At 35.1% G+C, this 20,163-nt stretch overlaps 2 protein-coding genes across 6 annotated transcripts in view; one reads left to right on the top strand and one right to left on the bottom strand.

Annotated features, from left to right (window-relative positions):
• LOC146406408 (uncharacterized) overlaps nt 1-20,163 on the top strand; it is a 146,008-nt gene that overhangs the window by 98,190 nt on the left and 27,655 nt on the right. For all 4 annotated transcript variants that reach the window (XR_014814573.1, XR_014814575.1, XR_014814578.1 and 1 more), the window contains exon 3: nt 6,655-6,897. Coding sequence is in view for 1 of the 4 variants with exons in the window: in XM_084975174.1 (XP_084831300.1) it covers nt 6,655-6,897 (243 nt within the window). In the remaining 3 variants the exon portion in view is untranslated. The remainder of the gene's footprint in view (nt 1-6,654; nt 6,898-20,163) is intronic.
• LOC102166069 (uncharacterized) overlaps nt 1-20,163 on the bottom strand; it is a 273,766-nt gene that overhangs the window by 38,972 nt on the left and 214,631 nt on the right. The gene's annotated exons all lie outside the window — the stretch shown is intronic.

Here is a 20,163-nt window from a genome sequence, read left to right on the forward strand (position 1 = left end):
TTCTCCTTGTAGGTGATTGCAGCCAGTTGGAACAAGTTGGACACACAGGTGCTGAAATGCCCCTGGGGCACCAGTCTCAAAGTTGAAAGTTAGAACCACATTTGACTCTCACCTTAATGAGGACATTGGTGCTTTTTGTCTTTTTTTTTTTTTTTTTTTTTTTTTTTTTTTGTCTTTTTGCTATTTCTTGGGCCGCTCCCGTGGCATATGGCGATCCCAGGCTAGGGGTCCATTCGGAGCTGTAGTCTCCAGCCTATGCCAGAGCCACAGCAACGCGGGATCCGAGCCGCGTCTGCAACCTACACCACAGCTCACTGGCAACGCCGGATCATTAACCCACTGAGCAAGGGCAGGGACAGAACCCGCAACCTCATGGTTCCTAGTCGGATTCGTCAACCACTGGGCCACGACAGGAACTCCTGGTATGCTTTTTGTATACACTGGTGCTGCCATGGTCATTGGACATTTGCTACAGAACAAAAGAAAAAATGAAAATTCAAGGACATTCATGACCCAGGTATCTAAAATATCTGCCTAAAGTGCCAGTGGTTTTTATCCTCATAAATTACTACACCTAATTCATCTGGTGGTGATATAACTAGTTGCATTTGTTAGCACCTTATTTAATTTTTTTCTACTTATCATCTTCAACTTAAATTTAGCATCATTCTTTCTTATGCTTTTCTATTATCGATTGAAATATCACTGATGATTCCATGAGTTAGATTTTAAGGAGAAAGTATTTTTGTTTACCACATCACTTTTACAACTTATGCCTCTGGATCAAACTGGAAATCCATGAGGCAACCTAGACTCTTCCTTTTATACTCTGCCCTCCCCAAATATGTGTCTCATCAAGCATCCCATCCCATATTCAGTTCTAGTTTCTGAATATCATCAATGCATATAAGTACCCTATACTTCAACACACTGCCACTGCCTCAGTTCAGCAACTGTTGTCTCTTGATTAAATTGCTATAATACATTTTTACAGATCTTCTAAATGATTCAATGGCCTTCTCTTGGCATAACCATCTTCCCACTAGACTGGGAGGCCTTCAGAGTAAGATGGTATATTTTCATTGTATCCCCAACAAACAGTGCTTGACACATATAGGCATTCAATAAAAATTAACTGAATAAATGACTGACCACAATTAGCTTTATGCTACATATAAATGTAAATCTTGATAGAGTAATGATTTCTTATGATTTAAGAACTCATTAAATCTGACTTTTCACTGGTATTATATCATTCTTATTTTCTCAGACTCTTATAACAAGCAATAAGTTATCATTCAACCATATGGCTAAACCAACAGCCTAGACTATGAAAACAGAGTGAGGGCCCAAAGGAAAAAACTAATACCATAATTCCTGAGTATTTAGGCTACCAACTATATACAGAAAACAAGTCCATATACTATCAAAACATGTGCCTTATCTGTGATATGATTAGTTACTCTTTATACATTGTGCACTTCTTATACATTATCTCAAGAGTTCCTATTTTGGCGTAATAGAAACGAATCTGACTAGTATCCATGAGGATACAGGATTGATCCCTGGCCTCACTCAGTGGTTAGGGGATCCGGCGTTGCCATGAGCTGTGGTGTAGGTTACAGACATGGCTTAGATCCAGCATTGCTGTGACTGTGGCATAGGCCAGCAGCTGTGGCTCCAATTCAACCCCTAGCCTGGGATCTTTCTATCTATGCCACAGGTATGGCCCTAAAAAGGCAAAAGAATACAAATAGAAATAGAAATTAAACATTGTCTATTGTCCTCTCAAGAACCATGTAGTACAGATATCATAGTCATTTTACAGATAAGAAAACTGGTTTCACAGGATAACTTATCCAAAGGCACATAACCCAGGTCGTGCTGGCTCCAAAAACCCAAGTTCTAGCTACCATAGTAATTACCATAGTAATCTGACTCTAGGTTTGCATCCATCTTTAGAATTTTGGACAACCTATTTTACATTAATTCAAAAACTTTACCAAATGTTGTATAGAAACGTTCCATATCTATTGTTGGTTTGGGGAATGGTGGGTATGGGAGAGATAATCAGTAGAGGCAAAGATAAGAAAAATGGAAGTGGATAAGAAAAGTGGAAATTCAAGATAACATAACTTAGTAGTTAAGACTGCCTGGGCTTTGACATTATGCAGCCCTACATTTGAGTCCCAGGTCTGCTATGTACTATCTGCATGAACTTGAGTGAGTGATTTGACCTCCAAGTTTCAATGCAGTGATCTTTGAAATAGATATAATAATGGTAACTTCCAGTTAATTTGTGAAGATCAAATGAGATTAGGCAAATAAAGTGCTAACCACAGTTTTGACTTAAAACAGTTCTTATTGGAGTTCCTGCTGTGGATCAATGGGATTGGCAGTGTTTTAGGAGCGCTGGGACACAAGTTCAATCCCTGGGCAGGCACAATGGGTTAAAGATCTAGCATTGCCGCAGCAGTGGCATCTTAGGGGGCAAATGTGGGTCAGATCTGATCCCTGACCTGGGAACTCCATATGTCATGGGTGGGGTGACCAAAAATGGAAAAAATTCCATTCCAAGGTTGAGGACCCGAGCTACAGAAGAACATAAGAAGTGTAAAAATTCTACACACTCTGTGCTCCTAATGATTCTATATGACAACTTTATTTATAAAACTCTTTTAACTTCTCTCTTACTCTTTATTATTTAAGAAGTAGAGACAAGACCCAACCAACTTGAAACTTTTAACAGCACTTTGCCTATTCTTGGTAAATTTAAAGTAACTCCATGTAAATCAGTACACGAGCTGTCACTTCTGAGGACACAGCCACCTCTGGTAATTACTGGACAACATACATCAACATGGGAATGTTTGGAATTCACAGAAGAACTGGATGGCCTGGCTCCTGTTTAAGTTTATCATCTGTCTCACCATCTAGGTAAACAAAGATCCAAGACTCCGCCTGTGTTTGGATCTTAGGTGCGGGGCCAGGATGTAGGGGTAGATGTTTCAGTTGATCTCTTGTGATGTAAAGGGTGGTCCAGGCGAGAAATTCCAGGTGAGATGGCTTTAGGGAAGTGAGAACCACTATAAAATATTCAGTCTCAAGTCAAGAGATCAGGCTGACCCTAATAACCAATCAGAAACAAAAAGACTTGCCCCAGGACACTCTGTGTATTTGTCCAGTAACTCAGAAGGCATTCTATCTCTTTTATTTCTGAGTGTTTAGGAAAAGCCTTGCTGTGGCCTTCAAGTACTAACAAGTTTACTGCAGAGGTGGGGGAAAGATGAATAAACGTAAAGAGAAATATGCATAGATGTAAATAAACATAAAAACATATGGCATCACAAAATTCGTATCTACAATGAATTGTCTTTATTATGCTTCTTCCTTTTTTATTTTATGGACTGACTTTACTGTCATTTTAGACAGCTGCTATTGACAGCATCTTATTTGGTAATTTCAAATTTGTTGACATTTTTTTCTAGATTTAGATGACCGTAGAGAAAAACAACTGAAATTCAAATAATTGATCATTTCTCCCAACCCCAAGAAGGTTGGGAACATGGCAAACCTTGAATCAGTCTTGGAAAGAATCATCTAATTCCAAGAAAGTAGAGGAATCTCAGGTCTAATCCTCAGACAGATAAGGACTAGGTGAACATGAAATAACAAACTGTAGCTAACTTTGTTTCCTAAATCAGATTTTCATGACACATTTTCATTTCTTTGAGACAAATGAATTTTTCTAATACTTTATAACATTGTTAAAATTCAATTAAAAAACAAGTCGACAGTCAAATATAAATTATTTTGTTATGTTTAATTTTGGATAATCCTCTTCTCTTTTCTTTGGCATTAGAACAAATTGCAATTACCGAAGTCTGAAGATTATAAAGCACTATTTAAGCATTCATATTAGATATCAAGATTAGAGAAGAATACAAAGACTAACATTAGAGGATAAAGTTTCTGAGATCAGATGGGGCAAGTTTAAAAAGGTTTTAAGGATAAAGTAAAATATTCAATTTTAGAAGGGAAAGAGGGGAGATGACATAGTTTGGCAGTAGCTCAGGCTATTACCACAAAGGACATTATTTTAATTGTCTTCATCGTTGAAAATAATAATACACTTTGCCCCTTTAACATAAAATTCTATTTCCCATACCTCTATGAGTATACGTCTCTGTGGCTAAGCAAACTATTTGTAAAACAGGAATTAAAGAGGGATCATATTATTTTTTAATGTATTTTATTGACATAGTTGATTTATGCTGTGTTAATTTCTATTATATAGCAAAGTGATTCAGTTATACATATCCGTACATACATATATATGTGTGTATATATATATATATGCATATATACACACACACATTCTTTTTTCATATTCTTTCCATTATGGTTTATCACAGGATACTGAATATAGTTCCCTGTGCTTTACCGTAGGACCTTGTTGTTTAGAAGAGGGATCATATTCTGCTAAATGACTTTCCTCAGCCCATTCATCAGAGAGTATGAGTCAGCCTAGAGCACTCAGCCCTGGGTCAGACCCTACCTGCTTGTATTGCTTTGGCTGCAGCACCCAAACCCATAATCCTGAACCAGCATTTAGGAGTCTCATTCCTCCATCTACTCAAGTTGACCTCAAGCAGAATTCTGCCTGTTCTTCTCTCCATTTGTCTGTGAAGAGAGATTTCACTTTAAATTTTTCCAATTTAACAGAGCGAAAAGGTTAAAAAGAAAGTCAACCTCCACCCCCATGCCATTCAAGAAAAAAAAAAAAAAAAAAAAAAAAGTTGTCCACAGTTTCCCACTGAATTGGAGCCAAAAACTCTGCCAATTTTGCTCTCATATCTCCAAGTTGTACCCTGACCCTTCATGTGACCAGCAGGGCTTGTTGCATAAGATCTATCTGGGCGCCTTTCTAAAAGTGCTATCTTCGTTCATATTTCAAAACACTCACAGATATTTTATCATTAATTAGTATTCATATTATGTCTCAAACAATCTGTTCACGAATAGGGGAAGTGAACCAGTTGAACAGCTCTTCTGTTTGTCTAGTGATTAACATGGATAGTGTATATAGAGCCCAAGACCTTTTAAGGGAGAAGGTGGTCAAATGTCGAGTAGGTGACTCCTGGAACGTTTAGAAGCTTACCTATTTTGGAGGCTGGACTTCTCCAGAAAAACTAGACTTGGCAAACAGAGTAGGGAGACACAGACCTCTTTAAAAATAGACCCATGCCTCTTTGATTCACAGCATCCTGGATTTGCTTTTCATCATGTTAACATGCCACTTGGGAGCTGGCTGGACTCCCTTGTTCAGTGACATATATTTCATAGTATTTAAAAAAAAAAAAAAAACCATTTGTTCTTTCAACCACAACATGCTTTGCATTTCTCTTTCAAATTTGAGGGTGTATATATAGATTGATCAAAACAATATTTTTAACATTCCAAACAATTTAGAAAGATAGTGGATGGGTGTCAGTTAATCTATTATGTTCATCTCTTCCTCCTCCCCCTCTTCAGCTGCTAATCTTAGAACTTGTGTGCCAAATTGTGTAAGATATTCTTCCAATAGCTACATGTGTGACTCTTTTGTGAGCTCTACAGACAGTTATGAGGACAGATTTGGAGTTGCATATGGGACTGTCACATGGTTTGATTGCCTTGTCTTCCAGGCACTGAGATTTCTTTTCACTGAGCTTTAATACTGAGGAATTTTTAGTTATGATAAAAGTTCAGCAAAGTCTTTATTAAGGAATTTGCACACCTCAAGAATGAGAAGAAAACAAGGTTTTTACTCATGACCCCTCTGTATTCAGTGTCTATATATACTGAACAGTTCATATGTTTCCTTTTTCCAATAGTGAAGAAAAAATTCACAGAATTTTTGTGAAAATCAGAGAGTTAAAAGCCTTTATCATCCTCCTTGCTCTTTTGGAGCAAGATCTAGTAGATGTCTCAACAGAAAAGAAAGCAGATGCTTTGTTAAAAGGTCTCATATAATTCATATCCAATTATAGAGGATGGTTTTCAGGAAAATGACATTTATCAATTGGTAAGAGCCAAAAATCCTATGTCTTTAGTCTCTGAAACAGTATGGTGCAAATCCATTTTCAACTTTATACACACATACTGAACACCCTCTTTGAGGACCCAAACACCACAGCCACTCATCCCGCTGAACCACAGAGCCATCCTTGAGGGACACACAGTCTTACAACAAGGTCTTTCTCCTTATCTTATTTCAAATGCTTTTCAAGAATAAACAATTTCCTAGTGATATGTGTCCAATGAGTGAAGATATGTAATATTATAAAAGTGTTAATCATATATACTTGTATTAATTGCACCTTATAAAACAAATACGGTGGTTAATTATTCAGTGCTGCACCTTTATTTGGTTCAAAGTTTTAATTCAGAAATATTCATCATGGCTACCCTATATTGATTGCCACTCAGAGCCTAAACTTTATAAAATAGGTATCTTACCCATGTTACTTCTAATCCTCAGAATAACAAACCAATGTAGGTATTATTATTATCTCCTTCCCAGTTGAGTAAGAATTCAGAAACTGCTTGGATGAGGAGAGAATTCTTGTATATTTTCTTGTTTCAGACCTTACTTTCCTTCTCCTGTATTAGGTTGGAGAAGTCATGTACCTTGCTGGGCAAATTGCACTAGTACCTTACACAATGAAACTTGTGAGTGATGGAATACAAACAGAAGCATCCATGTCCTTAAGCCACACCCTGAAAATTCTGGAAGCTACACATAGAGGCGATGGACTTCACTACATTCTCATGACTCACTGTTATGTAACGAGCAGCAAGTTGATTGCAACTGCTCTGGATACCTGGCAGAAGAACTTAAGGACACACAAAAAGGTACCTACAGTATCTATTTTATTTCTAGTCTACAAAAGAGCAATTTCTAAGAGGTTTTCTCCAGACAAATATCAGATCTTTTTCAGTGCACTTCATAAGTGTTTGAACTAAATCCGGCATAATAAACTTTGATTGAGCTGTTATATTCTGCCTCGTAAGTGGCTGTGCACAATTGAGAAAGAAAATTGCTTAATAGAAAGTTATAGTCATCACTAACTTTATCTTAATTCCCCAAAGCAGTAACTTAAAAGTTCTTTAAGAGTTGCCTAGAGTTCTTAGAAAATGCTGAAAAAATACTCTATTTAGAAACATTTCTGCCCATATGTCACACTGTACTTTCTGGGGATGGGCATTTATCATTCTGATATTTTGTTCATTTAGGGTAAGTTTTATATAATTTCTCCAAGCACATTTTTTAAAAAGCCTTATCTATCCATTCTTCTGAAGTATTTAACAGAAATTCTGTTTTTCAGCATGCCATCTGTACCCTGGTTTAGGGTTGTAATTCCTGGTTATCCCACAGACATCAAAAGCTATTTCTGAAATACATTGAATTTAGATCATAACATTATTTGTACAACTGTGTCATCATAAAGTAATGGATTTTTTTAAATGAAAAATAGATTAAGTTGGTGAGTGGAATCTATTCTAGGAAGGACTTAACAAGAATCTATTCTTTTTTAATGTTAAAAGTTATACTGGCAGTATAGTCATCATTTGCAGATGATATTATCTACGTAGTGAACATATGAGACATGTGAACCAGTAAAACTAATAAAAGCTGTAATAAGTTTAGAGTTTAGTAAGATTGAAGAAAATTTCAAAAAATCTTTTGCTTTCTAAAAATCAGCAATTACCTATTTAAAAAGATAATGAAGGGGAAGACAACATGTACGGTAGCATCAAAAACTGTAAGAAATTTTAGGACCTCTATAAAGAAAACCATAAAGATGGTTTAGAGATGAAGCTTTTAAAAATTGGAAAAGTATATTATATTTTTGAATGGAAATAATTTATGTCTGTTATATTTTTGTTTTTGAAATAAATTTAATTTCATTAGAATCAAATCTCATAGGAAATGTACTCAACACAATGATTCTGAAATAGATATAGAAGACTAAAGCAGGCAAAAATAGCCTGGAAATTTTTATCAAAAGAAGAAACTGAAAGAGGAGTCCAGGAAAGAGGAAGAGTAAGAAAGGCTTACATTGCCAGATATTAAATTATAATGTAAAGAGCCAATTTAAATTGTGTAGCATTGGTTCAGTAACACAATAATCAGTGGCTCAAAAACTTGAAGTTTCTCTTAAAATTATGTGCTTTCACATTTGGAGAGATGGGAGCGTTTCCCTGGATCCAACAGAAACACAGAGGTCATGCTGCCTGTTTGCAGATCTGGCAAAGCTTGCTTGGGAGACGCTTTGTCTTCCATTACCGAGCCTGCTCACTGCACTGCCTATCAACACGGTGGAGTTTGCCCACAGGCCCCACCAGTGCCTCTTCCTTTGGTTATGACATTTGGAGTTTCTCTGAACACACTAGGGTCTAAGACTTGCGTATCTGAGAGCCTTTCCACTCCCCATGATTCCTGGAATCTGTAGAATTCTTGTGAAATTTACCTTCTTCAACTGATAGGGACAATATTTCTTGGATTCGTGCTTTATTTTTTCTGTGGCTGAAGGATTTGAATTGGAGCTGTTTCATGGATACCTCCGCCCCCCCTCGCCACCCCAGTGGCTTTATTTGGTATTGAGTGCAACTAAAAATAAAACAATATAAACTTTTAAATTATTTAAGCTAAACTTAAGACTTAAATAGGAGTAAACATATTTATTCATAATGTATTTATTCTCCCTTATCCAGAGATGTGGGTCCCAGTTAGGAGTTTTACCAAGGAAAATTTGTAGAATATTTTCAGTGAAGCTAAGGGGCAAAGTAAATACTGATCATCTTTATAGATTTTGAAAAATAAGGTAATTACCTGATTTTGAAAAATAATTTCTAACCATACCCACCTTACAACTAAATGTAATGCAAATTACCATATCAAAGAGAAAATTTGAGTGTTCCAGTTAGTGGTATTTAGTTTCCTGCTTAGTTAATGTCAATTTAGGTACTGCTTATAGTAATTTGCTACAAAATCATTGTATGTCATTATTTTGCTGTTGTAAGAGAGTACATTTTTAGCAAAAAAGAAAATGAGTTTGGAAAAGATCGTTTTGCTGAGTTGAAATTTATGGCCAGTGTTATAAGGTATAAGAAATGTGTCTAGTTTTGCTTTAAAAATGACTTGCTATCAGAAGTTAAGGGATAATTTTATAATTTTCTATAAAGTGAAAGAAAAGTGTTTTTAATTTAATTACCCATGCCTGAAAGGATTTTTGAGTATATTCTTATTGGAATAATTAATAATTTGAACAAATCATAGCAAGCTGTTAGACTCTTTCCAGATATTTTTTGGTTCTTTGGTTTTCTTTCAAGGTGCTAGGAGAGTACAGACTGACATAATATTATTCAACATGCTGATACTTCTCAGGATCATAATGCTGGTTGTTAAAACTTTACTAAATTGACTTGACAGTTTCAAATTAAGTATCATCTTGTGTTTTTCCTTTTTCCATATCTTTTTAATGACAATGTCATATAATATGATGGTTTTATGAGTGGTTTTGCTATCTCATTCATCAGAGTAATCAATGGGGAAAGAAGCCATATGGGTTGCAGTCCATTTGTATTGGACAGGACAGATGGCATTATTGATAGATGGAAATATTCCAAATATTTATTGTATAATGATATCGCAGGGACTCTGACTTCTGAATTTTAATACTTTACTTTCTACAGTAACTGGCAAATTAAGTAATTTATTCAGTTACCATGTATCCATTTGATCATATCAATGTGTGAATTGTAGCATTAATTACCTTTCACCTAGTACTATATTTTATATGATCAGCATTTCTTTTTATAAGCCTTTGTGTTTACTTCTCTCATTTCTGACCAAGCTATCAGTTTGGTCTTGAGGATTTTAAAGCTAAAAACAATATTTGGAGCCAATTGTATGTGAAGATAGGATGCCAAAAATAATCAAGGTGAGGATTCCATAATGATTCTTTCCCAATATCACCTTTGTCCTATGGGAGGCCAGAGGGAAAGAATCTTTAAGAATCTTTTTTTTTTCTTTTAATGATTGTTATTTTTTTCCATTATAATTGGTTTGAATCTCTACGTTTGTCTCTTGCATAAGTTATTACTCTCAACAGATTTCCTAAAAGTATGTTCTAATATAACTGTGGACATAAGGACATAATCAGGTAATTCAGGTTCTTGTTTATGTTTTTTTTTAAGTAATGATTTTCATTTTTTCCCATTATAGCTGATTTACAGTGTTCTGTCAATTTTCTACTGCACAGCGAGGTGACCCAGTCACGCATACATGTATATACTCTTTTTTCTCACATTATCATGTTCCATCACAAGTGACCAGACATAGTTCCCAGTGCCATACAGCAGGATCCCATTGCTTATCCATTCCAAAGGCAATAGTTTGCATTTCTTAACCCAGGTTCTTGCTGTGTTTTATTTTCTCAATTTGAAACTGAGTTATTCCAGGAAATGTTGCTGCTATTGTAGTATCATTAATACACCATCCTCCCAAATGTTTGACACCATTCCAGAATCATGTTTGCATAACTAGAATTAAATCCAGTGAGAAAGAGAGTTCTTCACTTTTTACTTTGGTGTTTTATATTTTTATATTCTTTAAATGAATACCAAATACATATGGTAATCATGCCTTACTTTTGCAATTGCTAAGTTAAAAATGATAGTTTGAATCATTCTAAAACTTCTGTTGCCAATGTTTTATTTTTAAAATACTATCAACCCTTATTATTGCAGGCCTATTATTTATTTAAACAGTCCTGGGAGCTCTCTGCTATTACCTCCAGGTTACTTACTGTTTTACTTAGGAAGAAAGGTAAATTCCTGAGTAGTGACCTTTTTTTCAAACTAAAAATTAGGGCACATTGTCCAGTGTTTTGTTTTTTAATTGTGAATTTGTTACTGTGAAAAATTTACAAAGGTATTTAAAAACTAAAGGTCTTTTACATTTCAGTTGTAAATGTATCAAGTTACCTTCATTACTGACTGACATTGCTAAATTCCCAGTATATAACTCAAAATTCAGTGTTTGTTGTGATGCTGATAAACAAGGTAGGTAGTGTACATCCACAAAGACAATTGGAAATAAAAAGTTTCGCTGTCTGCTTTCAAAATGTTAGCATGATCCCACTAATGAAATAGCAACTTTATACTGAATTTTGAAAAGATCAATCTTTTGAAAAAGTTCTTGTAGAAATAAACTATGTAATTGTATTGGAAGAGTAAATTGACCATGCTTTATTTAGTCAAAAATATCTAATAGTGTTCACTGGAGCCAGAGGACAAGATAACTTAGACATCCAGAGACATCCCATCCAAATAGACTCTCTATGTATGATTTACAGCAAAAATGCTTGCATTCTTACTGCCCTGCAAGTACAGATGGGCTAAATACACCCTGATGATCCTAGATTTCTCTAGCACTCTAGGACAATTTCAGAAGCATTGATTAAACTGGCGTAGATAATATTCTGATAGAAATCTCGGGACCAAAAATAAACCAAGAGGAAAAGTAACACTAATTGAAGTGATATGGAATTTGAAGTTGTCTACCTACATTTACTGTTTCTTTAAACAAGTCAAAGTCAAAGTAAAATAAATGACTATTTTCTGCCTATTTTGTTGTCAGTAAAGCCTTCCCTTTCCTTTATTTATGGTAAAATATATGAGTGCTTTCCAGTAAAATTTGAGAATAATTTTTAATCTGAACTTTGTATCAGAGTTGCCACTTTTTAACTTTCCCTGATCTTTTCTCAACTTGCTCATTATCAGTGTTTGCCTCTCTCCCTCTCTCTATTCTGCTTTCATACTCTTTCAGGCATTGAGAGACAGAGAAATTAAAGACAGAGAGACAAATCAGCTATTACTTTGAATCACCAGATAGGGAAACTTCCTCTCCGGCAACACTGCAGTGTGGTTATATTGCCATGTGGTCATTGTTATTTTAAGGTTTTATTCCTCTCTTCTTACTTTGTGTTGTATATTTGGAGAAATTTTGTTACATCTTTCCATTGATGGAAAGAAAGAAAAAATATCTAGAACCAAGCAGTTTAATTGCATTTATAGTGGATGAATGACTTTCTTCACTGTATTTTGCTAGAGAATTTTCTCATGAAAGTTCTTATCCAGAGTTTTGGGTATGACCCGCCCTCTCCCCATGCCCCTAAGGAAGCTTATACATTGCTAAAAGTAAGACATGGAGACTAAACCTCAAAATTCAATTTGTGTTCCATTAATTTCATATAGTCCCAAGTTACTTAGAGACAAACAAGAGGTATTACAATTATGGTTTAAATAAGCAAGGCCTGTGTAGAAGCAAATTTTTTAAAATAATATTTTAAGAGCCCAGAATATTTATTCAACGAATCTTCTTTAAAGTTGTAATGCGCTTATAGAGGAAATAAAGTAAAGGTGCTCAATAATAAATTTCTAAATCTAGTCCTGTCGTTCGAACTTTAATTTAATCAAATTTATCAGAAAAAAAATTATCTATAGGCCCCCCACTTAATCTCTGAAGACAGGATGATAGTAACTGATCATGCTAGTGAATAAAGAAAGAAATTTTGGCATACTAAGGCAATATATAAGCTGCAGTTCTTGAACAAAAGCAGCCTGTCAACTACGGTGCATTTAAGTATAAGAAAGATTGATGTTTGCCAAATGTCAAATCAAAGAGAAGAAAAATGTTTTCAAGCTTAGGAGATTGCCAACAATGAAAGGGAAAATAAATAAAAATTTAGATGTACAATATTGTTATACCTTGTCAAGGAAATGTTAATTGAAATCAGGCCTCCTTTTTGAAAAATCTATTTCCACCAAAGACTACTCAAGATCTGACAATGCAAAAGTAGAATTTTAAAAGGTACAGAGGAATGGCTGACATTAACAAAAATTGTGCAGTTAAATTATCAAAAAGCTATGCCCTGTATTTCATTGTCAATGATCTCCTACCGATTAATTAGTGTAATCGGTTGTATTTTAAAAGAAAGCTAGGAGTTTTGAAAAATATCGACATGAACCATGTGAGACTCCATCATCAGTTCAGTAGTTAAAATATGCAGCTTTCTGTTTATTTCTTCTGCGTTATCAGGTTTATGACATTTATTTGGTAGCTAGATATTGTTTTGAATGTGCAATGATTTGAGTTATTAAAATACAGTTCTCTTATGATCCATGTTAAGAGCATGCAATGCATTCAAATAACTGGGTAACATTAGGCCTTTCATCTCAGAGCAGTATGTTTCATTTCCCTAGGGTTAGGATTAAATTGAGATTTTTGTATTCATTTGAAGTATAATTGTAATGAGAATATTTAACATGGGTCAAATGGAGAATAGCGGCACCCTGGAAGTGCTTGGAAATCATTTGCTTTTTTTATACCTTGTTCCACAGTGGGATTGAAAATGATTACCACGCCTTGTTTAACGATGTCATATTGTTCTATTTGTGAACCTAATGAAATCTTTGGCAGAAAAGAGCACAAATTGCTCAAATGAATTTTAGAAAATAAGAAGGCATTTGAATCAAATAATTATACATTTGAAATACATGAGATACTATTAACAGTCTTTACCTACAGAAAATCAGAGATATGTATATATATATATTTCAACTCTTAATGTGTCCTTTTTATTCCCATAATGGAAAGTGGGGGGAAATAGTATTTTATTTGCCCACAGACATGGGAAAGAATTACCCAGCAGAGCTATATACCCACAGCGGATTTCTCCAGACTCCTTTGTCCCCTGAAGCAGTCTTTTTATTTGAGCACCGTAAGTGATTTTCCATCTTTCTCACTGGAATGCTCAGGTATATTAGCACCACTCTCCCTCTCAGGACATTGACTTTGTTAAAGCCAAGAGGAAATAAATTATTTCTTTGTGCTGGTTGTTTGTGAGAGCTAAACTGGATCAGCCTGTGAGATAAAATTGGCCTGCCACTGAATGACCAGCTACTGAAAACCATGTAAAAATTATACTAGTTGGGTAGTATCACAGATCTTAAAGAAAGTTTCTTTATGAAACAATGCAAATGTCAATAAAATTCGTTAAGCTCTACATGATATCCAGAAGCTGTTTTAGCACTAAAACATACCCAGTGATTGCTTAGGGCTAGATTACACAGTCTCTGAAGAAAATGATAAGTTGGGTTCATGTAACAAGCTAAAATAATATAAAATTTTCCTAGAGAATTATGGAGTTTTGCCCCAAGTGGAAATGTATTTATGTTGAGCACATTCTGGGATAGAAGCTTGTTTGAATGGCCTGATATATCCAGTCATTACTTCAGGAAACAAAGAAGTATTGTTTATCCAAGAATTATTAAAGAGGGGAAAGTATTCCTTTTGATACACTCCCTGTGGCAATGTGGAAGCTTCTGTGACCACCATCCTTGGTCTTCCCAATACCACTGGAAGTAAGTTACTATTCATTGTTTATGACTGATGAAGGCTTTTCAGATGTCCTAGAAAACAGCCACTATACTGTACATAGTAGAGGTAATCCACATCAATATCTGGAGTAAAACAAAGATGCCTAGCCATAACATTGTAATTTAAGATTATTCTGGAGGTTCTAGACAATTCAGTAAGGCAATGAACTGATACAAGATTTATTAGAAAAAAAAATGAGAGCAAATTTTTATTTTCATGAAATATATAATTTACATCAAACAAACTAAAATTGCCCAGGGTTTATTCATCCTAAGAAGAACATGATAAATTGGGCTGACATAATATGTCTTTTCTAATACATTTTCAGACTCCTACTTTAAGTAAATGTTTGTTTTGTTTTGTTCTGTTTTTGTTTCTGTTTTGTTTGCTTTTTAGGGCTGCACCGTGGCATATGGATGTTCCCAAGCTAGGGGTTGAATCAGAGTTACAGTGCCAACCTAAACCACAGCCACAGCAACACAGGGTCCGAGCCACATCTGCGACCTACACCACAGCTCAAGGCAACGCCCAATCCTTAACCCACTGAGCAAGGCCAGGGATCAAACCCACAACCTCATGATTACTAGTCAGATTCATTTCTGCTGTGCCACAACGGGAAATCCAGTAAATGGATTTTTATGTCGAGCACATTATAACATGGAGAAACTCACAGGAATCGACTGGAAAACTACTTGAACTAAAAAGAGAAATAATTAAGATAGCAGGATACAAAAATAATATACTTTAAAAATCTTCCATCTATCAAGAATACTTTGATTTGAGGGTAGGAAAGAGGAGAAGTAAATTCATGTTAATAGTAACAGTTATAAAATATCTAGTAATATCCTTAATACAAATTGTGTAAGACCTTTGTTTAGAAGGAATGACAAAACTTTCCTAAGATACAAGACAAATAAATAAAGAATTATGCTTCTGAATGGAACTGTTGTAAAGATGGTAATTAGTGTACAGGTGTAGCTTGAGCACATCAGTCAAAATTCTAGTGGGATTATTTTAGAAACATGAAAAAATTATTCTAAAATGTTTAGGGTTCAGAATAGCAAAGGTATTCATAAGGAGAAATATCATGTATTAAATGAAAATATTTTCTAACACTGTATTTTAAATGACGTAGTATGACTGCAGCCAAAATCTACACTTAGATCAGTAACATGGAACAGATAATATAAAATTAACCCTAACATTTCTATGAACCAAATACAACAGAAGCTCCAAATGATGTAGATAGGATAGATTATTCAGTGAAGGATATTAAGAGATTTGGCCAGAACTGAGAGAGTGAAAAAAGTGACACAATGGAATTCAGACATTAAATATAAGTTTTGAAAATTTTTAATTACATAGGAATGTTCATGAAATGGAAAAATACATGAAAATATTTATTCAATATGAGCCTGATCTGGTAAAATACATAGACACACACATGCAAAATAAATTGATAGGAATTTTACCAAAATGATATATATGGGGAAAAGGTGAGGGGATGCTGCTATGACTGCAGGTGATTATAGTTTTATTCTTTTTTGTATACTTTTTCCCCAACTTTTTCTTTCAATTATTGTACATTACATAATCAGAAAGATGAAAGATTTTGACTTTGGTTTTTAAAGCAGACTTAATGCTATTCAAGTATAATCGTCCCTTGGTGTCCCTGAGGTATTGGTTTGAGGGCCTTCTTCAGATGACAAAATCCAAGGATGCTCAATTCCCTTATGTAAAATGTTGTAATACTGGCATATAACCTGTGAATATCCTCACATATACAGTTGATCTTTGAACAGTTGGGTTTGAATTGCACAGGTCCACTTATACATGAATCTTTTTTAATAAATGTACAATCAGCCCTACACATTTGCAGATTTAAGTAACTGCAGATCCAAATTGTCATTCGTGATTGGTTGAATCTTTGGACGTGAAACCATGGATGTGAAACTGAAGTCATTGTACTGCACCACTTTATATAAGGAACTTGAATATCCATGGATTATGTTACCTGAAAAAGGTGCTGGTTTCGGTCCTTGGTGGAAATCAAGGCACCACTGTACTTTAAATCATCTCTAGATAATTTATAACACCTAATGCAATGTAAATGATATGTAAATAATTGTAAATAACATATGTGTTATGTAAATAGTTGCTGTTGAGACAAATTTATGTTTTGCTTTTTGGACTTTCTGGAAATTTTTTTTTCAAGTTTTTTTTTTTTTTTTTTTTGTCTGCAGTTGGTTGAATCCATGAATGCTGAACCTGCAGATATGGAGGGTCAGTTGTACATAACAATAGTATATATTTTCTAGCATAAAATGCTTACAGATTTTCTTCAAGAAGATACAGTTCTTTTGTTATTTTTTGTCTCTAAAACCAGCAAGCCTTTATTTTCTTTTCCTTTTACAGTGATGGACAGTTAGAATAAGATCTGTAAGCAGAGAACATACAGCAATGCTTATCATTATATTTTCAATAGCTAGCATACTGGCTGACACATACAAGGTGTACAATAAGTATTTGACTAAAGAAATAACTAATCAATACAAAACTCATCTATTTCCAAAAAGTATTAAGAAGTTAATTATTTCAAATAATCTGTTTTAGGAGTTTTTGTTGTGGCTCAGCAGGTTAAGAACCTGACATAATGTCCATGAGGATGTAGGTTCAATCCCTGGCTTCAGTCAGTGAGTTAAGGATCTGGCATTGTCGTGAATTGTGGCATAGGTCACAGATGAGGCTTGGATCCCGTATTGCTGTGACTGTGGCATAGATTAGCAGCTGCAGCTCTGATTCGACCCCTAGCCCAGGAACTTCCATATGCCACAGATGCGGCCCTAAAAAGAAAAAAAAATGTTTAAAAAATAATATTTTTCTAGGTTGTCATTTTTTTAAGGGTACAGTCTAATCAAGAAATGTGAATCATTTGATTATGTAATTTGTACTAATTAAAAATGTTCCCATTTTTATTTAACCTATTTAGATGTGGTATAATACACAAGGCAAGAACTAAGAAGACTAAAGAAACATTTTTTTTAGCTTACATTTTCTTCTATTTCACAGAGTTAAGTACATTTTTCTCTACTTCACCTGAGATAGCAAAGTGTCATATTCACATCTCCTAACTCATGTGTATCAGACCCTCAAACAGAATCTTTGAACTCCATGTCCAATGAGTTCTTTTTTAAAAAAATTTATTATAGTTGACATAGAAAGTTGTGTTTCAGGTGTACAGCAAAGTAAATCAGTTACACATATACATATATCGATTCCTTTTCTGATTCTTTTTAGGTTATCACACAGTATCAAATAAGAATTTCCTGTGCTATACAGTAGGTCCTTGTTATCTATTTTACATATAGCAGTGTGTATGCTAATCTCAACCTCCTATTTTATCTTTCCCCGCCACATTTCTCCTTTGGTTTCAAAGTCTTTGAGCCTGTTTCTGCTTTTAAATGCTTTTGTATCATTTCTTTTATGGGATTCTACGTATTAGTGATTTCATCTGACATTTGTCTTTCTCTGTCTAACTTCGCTTAGTATGATAATTTCTACCAAAGAAACATCTTATCACCATACACTTTGCCCTAAAATTGTGTAATTTTCATGGGGAATCTAACGTATTTCTTTGGGGGAGGCTAAAATTTCTCTCGTGGGAAAAGAGAAACGCTTCTTTTTTTTTTTTTTTTTTTTTTTTTGTCTTTTTGCCTTTTCTAGGGCCGCTTCCGCGGCATATGGAGGTTCCCAGGCTAGGGGTTGAATCAGAGCCGTAGCCAGAGCCAGAGCCAATGCAGGATCCGAGCTGCATCTGCAACCTTCACCACAGCTCACAGCAACACCGGGTCCTTAACCCACTGAGCAAGGCCAGGGATCGAACCCGCAACCTCATGGTTCCTAGTCGGATTCGTTAACCACTGAGCCACAACGGGAACTCCAGAGAAACCCTTCTATCGCACCTCTCCTTTGAAGAGCTCAATATTTAATTCTTAGAGAACCATTTTGCAGTAAAACAACTCCCTGAAATCTACATTATAATGACATCACAACATGGAATCCTTACCTTTCTCCTAGTCCTAGTGTCCTCATCTTGAGATTTTGTTCGTCTTTCTTCTATTATCTACCCACTCTCCTTCTGCCTCCTTCCCTAGAGTCATTTATATTCAGCTACTATGCTGAATTATATTAAGCCATTGTGTTGTAAATGAATTACCCCATGCTTTTTTTAGGACACAAGAACTCTCCATATAAAAGCTAGATAATCTGTCATCTTTGATTTACATTATTTAAAAAAAAATGACATGAAAAATAATTGATCTAGAAGTCAAGAAATTTGAGTTCTAGTTCTTACTGTTTTTCTCTGAGCCACAAGTTAAAATAAATCGCAGTTAAATCAACTGTAGCTTCAACTTTAAAAAAAAAAATCTTAGTTTTTTTAATATATAAAATGATTTTTTTCCATTATACCTGATTTACAGTGTTCTGTCAATTTTCCACTATACAGCATGATGACCCAGTTACACATACATGTATACCTTCTTTTTGCTCACATTATCAGGCTCCATCATAAGTGACCAGACATAGGGAGTTCCCGTTGTGGCGCAGTGGTTAATGAATCCCACTAGGAACCATGAGGTTGAGGGTTCGATCCCTGGCCTTGCTCAGTGGGTTAAGGATCCGGCGTTGCCGTGAGCTGTGGTGTAGGTTGCAGACACAGCTCGGATCCCATGTTGCTGTGGCTCTGGCATAGGCCTGTGGCTATGGCTCCAATTCGACCCCTAGCCTGGGAACCTCCATATGCCGCGGGAGCGGCCCTAGAAAAGGCAAAAAAATAAAATAAAAAAATAAGTGACCAGACATAGTTCCCAGTGCTACACAGCAAGACCTCATTGCTAATCCATTCCAAAGGCAATAGTTGCATCTATTAACCCCAAGTACCCAATCCATCCCACTCACTCACTCCCCTTCCCCTTTGGCAACCACAAGTCTATTCTCCGTGTCCATGATTTTCTTTTAACAGTCTTTGACCATTTCATTCATTTATTTACCCAACCAATGCCATTTATTGAATTCTTACTAATTTCTCAACACTGTGCCAGGTATTTATTTGGCATATAGAAATGATTGAGAATTCTCACCATCATGATACAGTTGCATTGCTTTCTTTATGAAACTATGAAGGAAATGTTTATAACTGAGATGGCAAATCTTAATTTCTGATTGAGCTTCCTAGACAAGGGCTTTTGAAATTAGGGCATTAAATTGTGTGGTATCATTTTATCATGAGGACGGCATGTAATTTTAAAATAATTTCTGTATTTAAAAGCATTGGGAATGTTATTTTGTAAGAATGCATTTATATTTTTATAATCTCTTCCTGGTTGTACTCACAGTACATACTACCTATATTCAACTTTTAAAAATTATTGAGCAGGCAACTTTCTTCCACAACACCTTTTCAGATTAAAAACATGACCCTATTAGGCTTGTTATTATTTTCAAAATATAGGAAGGTATGGTTTTGGTGTCCCTCAAAAAAAACTTACATTTCATTTTTGTTCACCTGAGCAAATTGCTTTTAAAAGAAAATATCCAGATAGTTTTCCAAGATGAGTAGTGCTTCCTGCTTTTCACTTGACTTCAAGGGTGGAATAAATGAATAATTTTGT

Source organism: Sus scrofa, chromosome 1, assembly GCF_054392235.1.
Source record: "Sus scrofa isolate SSC_HxYL_T2T_F1_AM1 chromosome 1, Sscrofa_HxYL_maternal_Yorkshire_Landrace_v2.0, whole genome shotgun sequence".
NCBI classification, from domain to species: Eukaryota; Metazoa; Chordata; class Mammalia; order Artiodactyla; family Suidae; genus Sus; species Sus scrofa.